Below are 11,161 nucleotides of genomic sequence, written 5' to 3' on the forward strand. Positions count from 1 at the left end.
AACTTTGGGTGACTGAAAATTATAATAGGAAAATTGCTAAATACATAAATAATACATAATCAATGGTGCAAGGAGGAAGACATAAACCTTTGTTCTCAGCAATTCAAGATCAGCTTAGGCAACATGGCAAAACCCTGTCTCTACAAAAAATAGAGAAATTAGCCAGGTATGGTGGCACATACCTGTAGTCTCAGCTACTCAGAAGGCTGAGGTGGGAGGATCACCTGAACCCTGGAGAATCAATCTCTTCAGAAGATTGTCAGGAATAAAGTAAAAGTGTCCTTAATGTAGTACAAACATCGCTTACTGCTCCTTCCCGCCTGGCGCCTGATATTGTATGATCAGGACAATGGCTTAATGAAATTCTGACAGTGCTGGACGATGAAGGATGTGAACCCTGGTCAGGACAAGAGTGGCCACATCGGTGCTGAGGCTGAGACACCTATGGAGGACTGTCACTCCCACGGCTTCCAGTGCTTGGAGGAACCCTTCGGTGTGCGGCCTTCCTGGCCAGGCTTCTGCGGCCTCACGTTATTGGAGCATTCGTTGTATCTCTGAGGTTGCAGCTCTCTGTAAGTTTGCTGTGGCTGAGCCAGGCAAGCCATAGGCGGATTTCTACAGAAATTATGGCTCCGTGAAAGATTTTGAGAAGAGGAAGGTTGGTATCTTTCAGAGTGCAGAGTAATTTTGTACTATAAGGAATCTCTTTGGGTATAATAGCATGGTCGTTTGCCACTGACCTGTGTCCCTGAACTGTAACACACGAGCATGTGGGCTTAGAAATAGTTTTGCTTGAACAAAGAAAAGCAAGTGGCGCTTCCTTCCCTGGTGCCCAGGATGGTTTGGAAAGTCTCGCCTTCATCCTCCCCACAGTTTGGCGATTTTGAAACGGGATCTCGCCTTCCGCGGAAGACGGCAGAGCTCTGCACCCCGGCCTGGCCCGGCCCGGAGCACCTCGCAGGCCCGGCTCTGTCCTGCGCGCTGCGGACCGGGCGCGGCGCGTGTGCGGAGCCGCAGCGGTGACACGCAACGCCGGCCGCCCCGGGCCGGGGGAGGCGCGCGCCGAGCGGCGACGGCGGGCGGGCCTGGCGCGCAGCTGCGCTCGCTCGCCGGCTCCCGAGGAAGGGCAGTGGGCCCCGCCGCCGCCGCCGCCCGATGGCGAAGCTGCGGGATTGCCTGCCCCGCCTGATGCTCACGCTCCGGTCCCTGCTCTTCTGGTCCCTGGTCTACTGCTACTGCGGGCTCTGCGCCTCCATCCACCTGCTCAAACTTTTGTGGAGCCTCGGCAAGGGGCCGGCGCAGACCTTCCGGCGGCCCGCCCGGGAGCACCCTCCCGCCTGCCTGAGCGACCCCTCCTTGGGCACCCACTGCTACGTGCGGATCAAGGTGAAGGACGGCGCGGGCCTGGCGGGAGCGGGAGGGAGCATGACGGCCGCGAGGGCAGGGGGCGCCCGGCTGCTCCTTCCGAGACGCCGGCTCAGCGTCCCCTAGTGTCCCGGCGGGAGGGGTCGGGTCCCTGTGTGCCGTGTGTGTGTGTGTGTGTGTGTGTGTGTGTGTGTGTGTGTGTGTGCGCGCGCGCGCGCGCGCTTCTCTAATCAGGGTCCTGTTCTATTACTGTCCCCCGACCCCACACAACCCAGAATAATCCTGCTTTTTCCTACTGCAAGGGGAAGCTGCCTCCTGTCACCCATTTGCCCTTTAGAGCTCAGATCAACTGTAGGGAATTGTTCCTTGTGGCACCCTAATGTCTCAGGAGGATGTTCTTGCCCAATTTTAGAGATAATAAGAGTAAACAGAATAAGTCTTTGGCAGTCATTAGTTTATTATGATCACAGACAACTTAGGTAGCATGAAACAATAAGTAAATTGTGTGTGTGTTTGTAGGGAGGAATGCAGACTTATGAAGTCAGGGACCAGAGGAAAGGAATCAAAGGTAAATCCAGCCATGCCTGCAGACTCTAATTGTTCAAGCTTCCTCACAGCCCACAGATATTGTTTCCTGAGGCTCCAGGTGGTGGAGGAAAATAGTTCCCTGCAGTGTGACTCACAGGCCTTTCAAACCCAGCCTCATAAAAGGGGAGTCACCAAGTCCTGATTTTCTGTTAGGAGCTAAATTGCCCTGCAGCTGAAGTTCAGAAGGGCAAGAGAACTTTTTTCTTGCATGGGATCCACACAAGAATTAAATCTGTTAATATTTGTAAAAACAAAACTGAAAAACCTAGGACAGTGCCTGGTGCATAGTCAGTGCAATAAAGTATCTGTTAATTAAATCCAGTCAAGTGCCCATGGCATTTCATCCTCCAAGACTCACCATCAATAAAATAAGTTACTGAACCTCTAGGAAGCCATTGTGCAGCTGAGGGTAAAGTCAGATCTGTTATCTCTGTCCAACCTGAGGAGTAAAAGTAGTATAAGAATCATCTGGAATTTCACAAAATGCCTTTACTCTGTCTCTGGCCACCTAAAGAGCTTCCCCAAAGACAGAATGAAGGAGTGGAAAGAAAATTGTCTTGGGAGTTGTCAAGATGGAGATTCTGGTCACAGTCCTGCTCTCAACCATTTTATGATCCATGTTACCACCTTTGGGCCTCAATCTGTAAAATGATTCTTTCACATCTGAAAACTCAGTTGCCTGAGTTGCCTGATATTCAAAACCCAATGTCTATGTTCAGCTTTTTGTTCTTGGTTTCTTCCTAGCTTGCTTGATTTCAGAGGTTTTTGCTTTTTTCTTGCTGTTCCCTCTACTTTCCTCCCTTCAGTTTGCTTAGTATTTGCTTGACTTCCTGTCTCATTCCCATGTTTTAAAATTTTCCTTGGGTCTTCTTGTCTCCCACACACAGAGGGAAGTCTTGAGTACTCAGGGCATTCTGTTATTAGAAATGCACACTGACATGACATGAGGAGCAGGCAGCAAGGGGAACAGAACATGCAACACTCAAAATAATAATGTGGGAAGGAGAGACCTAAAAATAAGAGAAGGAGGTGTGAATTATATAACTGATTGCACAGCTCTTGACGGGCAAGCTGAGGAAAGTAGATTACTAAGAGGTAAACATGGCAGAAATATAAATTCAGATTAGAATTATTTACATGTCCTGCAGCATTAGAGGGAAATGAAATGTGACACATCAGTAAGATGAAGGTTACCAACAGTAAGATGAAAATTACAAATTGTGACATTGCTTCAAAAGCTCATAGTATATAAATTGACCTTGTACTGGAACAGGAAGAGAAGATACTGTCAAGGGGGTGTTGACAAAGTGAATCTGTCAATTTACCCTATTAATAGGTCATGGGGTTTGCTTTTCTTTTTGAAAATTAATAAAAGTACATTTTTTTCTTGATGTTAAAAAATAAAGGAATTAAGTGTCATAAAGATATTGTAAGTACACAAATTTAAAAAAATAAGGCAAGTGATTACTTTTTAGTAAAATGGAAATGCTAAATATATTTCTTTGACAATCAACACTAAAATTCCATGCCGTCTACTTTCAGGATTCAGGGTTAAGATTTCACTATGTTGCTGCTGGAGAAAGAGGCAAACCACTTATGCTGCTGCTTCATGGATTTCCAGAATTCTGGTAAACTTACCAACTAATATTTATTGTTACATTAAAACTTGGCTTATTTTCTCCGTTCATTTTGTGCTGCTATAACAGAATATCACAGTCTGGGTAATTTATAATGAACATACATTTACTTTCTCAGAGTTCTGGAGGCTGAGAAGTTCAGGAACAAGGTGCCAACATCTGACAAGGGCCTTCTTGCTGCAACATCACATGGCAGAGGAGGAAGGGCAAAGAGGCAAAAGGGGCTGAAATTGCCCTTTCCTAATGGCAGTATTTCCATCCATAAGGGCAGAGCCCGAAGGACCTAATCACTTCTTAAAGGTCCCACCTCTTAATACTGTTATAATGGCAACTTTTGAGACAGGGTCTTACTCTGTCACCCAGGCTGGGACACAGGGGCATGATCACAGCTCACTCCTGCAACTTCAACCTCCCGGGCTTAAGCAATCCTCCCACCTCAGCCTACCAAGTCGCTGGGACTACAGGCATCTACCACCACACCTGGCTTTGTTTTTGTTGTTGTTGTTTGTTTTGTTTTTTGGTTTTAAGAGTTGGGGTCTGCTATGTTGCCCAGGTTGGTCTTAAACTCCTGGGATCAAGCAATCCTCCCACCTTGGCCTCCCAAAGTGCTGGGATCACAGGTGTGAGCCACCACACCAAGCCTCTTGTAATGACTTTTAACAGACCCTACTTTTTGATCATGTGCCCAAAATTCTTATTCCTAAATGCGGCTGAATCACAGCAGTGGTTTTCCTCCTAAAGAGACCTACCTGCTACCATTTAAAATTTATATACTTTTTGAGGATTAAAAGAAGTATCTTTTAATGTTTCAAATTTCTGAAATAGTAACAAAACAGTTTGTACAGAGTATCTACTACAGACAAACTACAACACTGGATGGGGAAAGAAGATTTTAAACAAATCAAAGACCTGGAGTCAGGAAGCTTTTGGTTAGGCTGGGGGAGAAGGCAGAGAGCAGAGGACTCATGGAAACTGAAAATGAACTATTTCCTATGAACAGAGCAACATGTTTATATGAATGCAGGATAAATCAAGTACCTAAACAGTTCACATTAGGAAGAAAATCTCAAGCCCAAAATATACAATTATTATTTACTGTCTTCATTCATTTTTGTTGCTATAACAAAATACCTGAGATTGGGTCATTTATAAAAGAATAGAAATTTCTTTCTAACCATTCTGGAGACTGGGAAGTCCAAGATCAAGGCACCAGCAGGTTCAGAGTCTGGTGACGTCCATGTCTGTGTGTCCAAGATGATGACTTGTTGGTGTGTCCTCTGGAGGTAAATAAACTTCAACATATAAATTTTGGGAGAACACATTCAGACAGCAGTTACCGAAGGAGGAGTGTTCTATTCTCTATTGACCCCAACAGGCCAAATAAGTACAGATGAAAGCAACATATGTTTAAACTTTTTTTGTTAAATGAACATCTTTAAAAGAGGTGGTACATATCATGGTAGTAAAAAGAAAACCAGTTTTTGCTAGCACAGGGCTGTAAAAAATAGTTCATAAACCAAATAAGTAAGGAAATTGATTTTTTTAAATGCCCAATTCCCTTAGTTGACTCAAAGAACTATCTGGTGTATTTTGAAAGATCTAGGACAATATCCTGTCCCCAGAATTATTCCTTACTATCTTATAATACCTAGAATTCCACCATTACAGATTTCTTGCCTCCTTTAGAGTCTTAAAGATTTGTGTCACTCAAAATCCTGATTTAAAATGCATTTAGCACTAAAGGATTACTACCTTAAGATATATTTTTTTTAGACAGTCTTGCTCTGTTGCCCAGGCTGGAGTGAAGTGGTGCAATCTCAGCTCATCGCAACCTCCATTTCCTGGGTTCAAGTGATTCTCCTGCTTCAGCCTCCTGAGCAGCTGGGATTACAAGTGTGCACCACACTCAGCTAATTTTTGAAGTTTTAGTAGATACAAGGTTTCACCATGTTGGCCAGGCCTGTCTCGAACTCCTGACCTCAAGTGATCTGCCCACCTTGGCCTCTCAAAATGCTGGGATGACAGGTGTGAGCCACCATGCCTGGCCCACTTTAATTAATACTTTGTGAGTGAAAGGGACTTTATGAATAAATGTATTGAGGATATTAGTGTAGTAGCAGGTATTAGGCACTGAAGAAAGGAGTGGAAGATGGCAAAGACACCTATAGCTAATAATTTTGCCAGATTAAGAAGTCTTCCTTAGAAGATTTTCCCTGCATGAAGGTTTTTTTCCCTTCTGGATTCATGTGCATAAATAAACATAGGTCATTTGCATGTTATGCTTTGATTTATTCTTTCATTTGGAGACAGCTTAATGAGGTGGTAGATTAGCAATTCAAGCATATGCATGTGGACTAACCTCTTGGAGTGCATGTCATGATTAGCTCACATTAAAATGTTACTCAGAAGCATTGGTCAAATCTGCCTAATGTAGCATGGGCAGGACATTCTGGCTCAGCCACTAATTTGCTACAGGACCCCACATAGTCATCTACAATAATCTTGCAGAGTTGTGTGAGGATGAAGAGAGTCAAAACATGAAAAAATCTTTCACATGTCCCCAGTGAATACTCAGTAAAGATTCATTTTCTTCTTTCATTCCCATTCATTCAGCGTGGAGATCCATGCATCAGATAATAATTTACTAACTTTGCTGATGATAATGATAATAGTTAACACTTTCTGATCATTTACTATGAGCCAGGTACTCTCTTTTTTATTTTTATTTTAAGTTCCAGAATACACGTGCAGGACATGCAGATTTGTTACATAGGTAAATGTGTGGCATGGTGGTTTGCTCCACCTGTCAACCCACCACCTAGGTATTAAATCCAGCATGCATTATCTATTTATCCTGATGCTCTCCCTCTCCCCAACCCCTCCCCCTAGCCTCCAAGCCCCAGTGTGTGTTGTTCCCCTCCCGAGCCAGGTACTCTTATGTCTTATATATACCATCTCATTTAAGCCTCATAGCTACCCTTCTGAATTGGCAGTACCAGGAAGTCAGGTGCCCCTTTTTCTGGAAAGTCAGGGTTGACCTCTGCTGTTTGTTCTCATTCTATAGGAATTATAGTAATCTCATCCCATAGCATGCATGGATTTTTACCTTTCAAATTTCATACCTTATACAAACATTCAAGAGGGTGTTAGAAAGTCAGCCAGCAATATAAAAATACCCTAATCTAACATTTAAAATCATCATCCTAAATAAAATTCAAGATCTGCATCAGGGAGATGGTGTTTAACTTTTTAGAAAGAAAATAAAAGATTTGAAAGCTATTTCCTTTTTTTTGAAATGGAGTCTTGCTCTGTCACCCAGGCTGGAGTACAATGGTGCACTCTCAGCTCACTGCTACCTCTGCCTCCCAGGTTTAAGCAATTCTGCCTTAGCCTCCTGAGTAGCTGGGATTACAGGTGTGCGGCACCATGCCCGGCTAATTTTTGTATTTTTAGTAGAGAAGGGGTTTCACCATGTTGATCAGGCTTGTCTCGAACCCCTGATCTCGTGATCTGCCCGCCTCAGCCTCCCAAAGTGCTGGGATTACAGATGTAAGCCACTGCGCCTGGCAAAAGCTATTTTCTTTCTCTACCTCACATCAACCCCAGTATTTGTCCATTCTTATTCCTCTGGAACTTCACCTCTTTACATGTGGAACAATATATACAAAGATTAAAAATGAACCTACAGTCACCTTCACACAGGTGAGTAGATGCTCTCTGTCATGTTCTAAGAGATTTTGTGCATGGTTTTCACAGTCATGTCTCATTATTTACTCCTCATGAGAGCCCTTTTGCAAAATAGAAATGGCTGGTGATTCTTGTCCTAGAATCCTCAGGGGATGAAACAACCTAGGAGGGGTCCAGCACTGGTCCCGGTACATCATTCCCATTTGCTCCAGCAAAGTCAAGTCTTGAATTTATCCAAAATGGATCTGGTAATTGTGAGGAATGGTTTAGTTTTTGGAAAGCTTCTAGAGATATGTTTACTCTGAAAAGCCATAGATTAAGATCTTCATATGTGAAGATCATAGATAGGCATGAGTCCCTTTCTTAAGTCTGTCATCTGTTACTTCAGCAAGAACATTGCTAGAATTTAAAACAGCAACAACTACAAATGCAGATAGCTCAGCTACTCAAATAGATAATATTGAATTCATTGAACTTTGCTGATCATTAATCTGAAAGCTACCTGGTTGTTTAGGGAGCATCCGAAAATACTAGATGGAGATTTTTGGTAATCAGATATCTCTGGAGTATGGCCTACTCTAAACCAAGACCCCTGTTGATGCTCACTCTGTCTTTCTTTCAATTAATCAAATTGCCAATGTTACCCATTATGGGGTCTACTCAATCCATTGAGGTGCTCGTGGAAACAATCAATAGAAAAAAAGGGGGTGGGGTATTAAAATTTAGGACAAAACTCTAGGGCTTAAGTTTTAGGATAAATCTCTTTTTTATTTTAATTTTTTCATTTTAAAGTCCAAAAAAATACTTCATACATGATATTTCAAATCAATTTCAATTTACATTACAAATGTAAATGTTATTCCTCTAGCAATTAAGTTTTGCCTAAATACACATGAAAGTATATGCTTGATTATAGGTTAAGCAGGTCAGAAATATTTGATACAATAAAAACAAAAACAAAAAACATGAATTGATCATGTATGTGGAAGTGCTTTTTAAAAAGAAAAGCACCATACAAATGAAACATATTATCTGCATTTATCATTTCCTGAGAATAGCTGTTCAGAAATGGTGATATTTGATATATATGATTAGCTGTTACACAGCAACAATAAAATCCTGGGTCTTCTTAAAATCTAAAGGAAATATTAAACAAGATATACATCTATGGGACCTTTGACTAAATTAACCCCAAATAAGGGTACTTGTCAAAGGATGATTTTTCTCCCACTATCTCTCCACTCCAATTTGCATCTCCTTTAAAAATATTTTGAGCTGAAGCAGGCAATTTCTTTGAGTCGTCTTCCATCTCCAGCTGTATGGAATGTATGCGTCATCACTCAAGTGCTGAGGCGAGTGAGGGCCCTCCATCATGCAGCTGAATGCAGAAACCAACAACTGCGGCTTTTCTCTGTGGTGAAGAGGAGGAGGATAGTCTACATCTGAATGTGGATAGGCTAGCCTGGTAAAACCAGGAGCCCTCCTTAGGTAAAAAGCAATCACTGGGAAAGAGATTGGTTATTTTTCCTGAGTGTCCTCTGCTATAACTAAAGCTACCAGAAAAAAAAGCAATGTGGATGAAAATAATTTTGCTTATTTATAATATTTTCAGGGTTACTGCTTTTGTAATGTGTTTCATTCCTATATCAAGGAGATTGTTTTTTGTTTGTTTGTTTTTTGGTTTTTGGTTTTTTTTTTGAGACGGAGTTTCACTCTTGTTACCCAGGCTGGAGTGCAATGGCGCGATCTCGGCTCACCGCAACCTCCGCCTCCTGGGTTCAGGCAATTCTCCTGCCTCAGCCTCCTTAGTAGCTGGGATTACGGGCACGTGCCACCATGCCCAGCTAATTTTTTTGTATTTTTTTAGTAGAGACGGGGTTTCACCATGTTGATCTCTTGACCTCGTGATCCACCCGCCTCGGCCTCCCAAAGTGCTGGGATTACAGGCTTGAGCCACCGCGCCCGGCCCGATTGTTTTTGCTTTATTTACATAAATGATATGTCCATCAGCCTAATACTGGCGTGACTTCTCTTTTTCAGTTTAAGGCTAATGTGTAAATCAAATGTGTATTATTTATGAACACAGAAGATGACAGTTAAAAATTATTCTTTAGTAATTTATTAAAAATATGCAGTTGCCCTATTTCTTAGAATTGTTTATGATACTGTTTGGCTTCACTCATTGTTAAAAGAAGTAGCTGAATTTATTTTTAAGTCAATTTAAATTATTTCTGATATGACATGCAGGTGTCTGTAATCCAATTTTAAATGTAAAATGTTGCAGGATTAAGTCAAATTCTACCCTGAAATAGCTAATTAAATTCTAAATGAAGACACGGACCCTTAAGGTATTGAAACAATGTGGCGTTCAACAGAAACTGAATACAAATTCCCCAATAGGAATTTGGGACCGTTAGCTGTCATTGTCTCAAGGTTTGAACTGGGACAAAATTCCTACTGCACAACTGATACTTCTGGCACTATCATTACTGTGTTTTTATTTGTTTGTTCTTTCACTCAACAAATCTTTATTAAGCACCTACAAGGGCTAGATATTCTCATAGCCAACCCAGGAAACAATCTCGTGGAAGAGCTAGGTCTCAACAGTGACGTGTACCCCCACACTGAAAAGTGTACATACAAGTGCAAAAGCACTAAACTGGCTCGCCCACCCCAGCTGTAATGGAAAGAGCTGGAAAGTCTCCTAGAAGAGGAGATGCCCAATGTGATGAGGAGTTAATTGAAGAGTCAGGGATTGTGGGGTAATAGGGGAATGGTGGGGAGTGAGGGTATTTCAGACAAAGGAAACCACATGAACAAAGTCATAAAAGCAAAAACCGATATCCCTATTTGTTCACCTATTTCAACCTAGTGCTGCAGAGGCAGTGTAACATGGACTCTGGGGCCAGATTCCCTGGGTTGGAATCTTGGCTCTGCTATTTGCTAACTCTGTGACCTTTGGTACTTCAATTAACTTTGCTTTCCTTCTGTTTCTTCATCTGTAAAATGAAGATAATAATAATACCTACTTCATAGTATTGTTTTGAAGATCAATATTACCATACAAGAAACACTTAGAATTGGGCCTGGCATGTAGTAAGAATGGTAGAGATGTTCGCTTTTTGTTACAAAGCAAATGACAGAGAAGGTAAAGTACTCTGGCTGGAAGAGTGGGCAATAGTCAAATCTTTCAGATATTTTTTCTGCTAGAATAATGAGCTGGAGCTTCACGTTATGAGTCACAGGGGGTCAAGACAGGATCTTCAGCAGGGAAATGACAAGTTTGGTTGTTTTTGCTACATCCCTCTGGTTTTGTTGAAGATAGAGCAGAGGGGGAATGAAAGGGATGCACTTAGACGAAGCAAGAGGCTGCTGCCTAAATGGAGGCCTGAGTTAAGGTAATGATAGTACGGTAGACAGGAGTGTTTAAATAAATATTTAAGAGGTTAAATGCATAGAACTTTATTGATTGGGTGTGATGGATTATAAAGAGGAAAGAATTAGACTCCACTTACGAAAACATAAAAAATCAATTCAAAATTTTAGTAACGCAAATGAGAAAATAATACAATCACATGTGTTGACAGATGTGTATCATTAAAGAAACAAGCTGCTTTATTTGTTACAACCCACAGACAAGATTAACATTACAGCCTAGCCAAAAAAGACATGTTTATTAACATTGTCTTTTTTGTTGCTGCTCTGTTTTCTGTTTTTGTTTTTTTGTTAACATTTTCAAATCTATCTTAGTTGGTAATGCTTTGGCAGATTTTCATAAATCATAAATATCCTAGTGGTCAAAAATTCTATATCCATTCATAATTCCAACCATGTGTCTGACACCCTTCCTGATAATCTTTCTGTTGATGTAAGATGGTTGATTT

General features: G+C 41.8%; 1 protein-coding gene and 1 long non-coding RNA gene across 2 annotated transcripts in view; one reads left to right on the plus strand and one right to left on the minus strand.

Moving 5' to 3' along the window:
• The first annotated feature begins 1,054 nt into the window (after nucleotides 1-1,054).
• Nucleotides 1,055-11,161, plus strand: part of EPHX4 (epoxide hydrolase 4) — a 36,029-nt gene continuing 25,922 nt past the window's right edge. The window contains exons 1-2 of the mRNA XM_017544146.2: nucleotides 1,055-1,386; nucleotides 3,496-3,581. Of these exons, the coding sequence (XP_017399635.1) occupies nucleotides 1,156-1,386; nucleotides 3,496-3,581 (317 nt within the window). The 5' untranslated portion in view covers nucleotides 1,055-1,155. The remainder of the gene's footprint in view (nucleotides 1,387-3,495; nucleotides 3,582-11,161) is intronic.
• On the minus strand, nucleotides 1,803-4,877 carry LOC119473540. Its single transcript, XR_005202758.1, has 2 exons — nucleotides 4,766-4,877; nucleotides 1,803-2,963 (listed from the first exon to the last, which is right to left on the minus strand). It is a non-coding gene; the product is annotated as an uncharacterized LOC119473540 (long non-coding RNA).

The sequence above is a fragment of the Cebus imitator genome, unplaced genomic scaffold (assembly GCF_001604975.1).
Source record: "Cebus imitator isolate Cc_AM_T3 unplaced genomic scaffold, Cebus_imitator-1.0 Scaffold166, whole genome shotgun sequence".
In the NCBI taxonomy this organism is placed as follows: Eukaryota; Metazoa; Chordata; class Mammalia; order Primates; family Cebidae; genus Cebus; species Cebus imitator.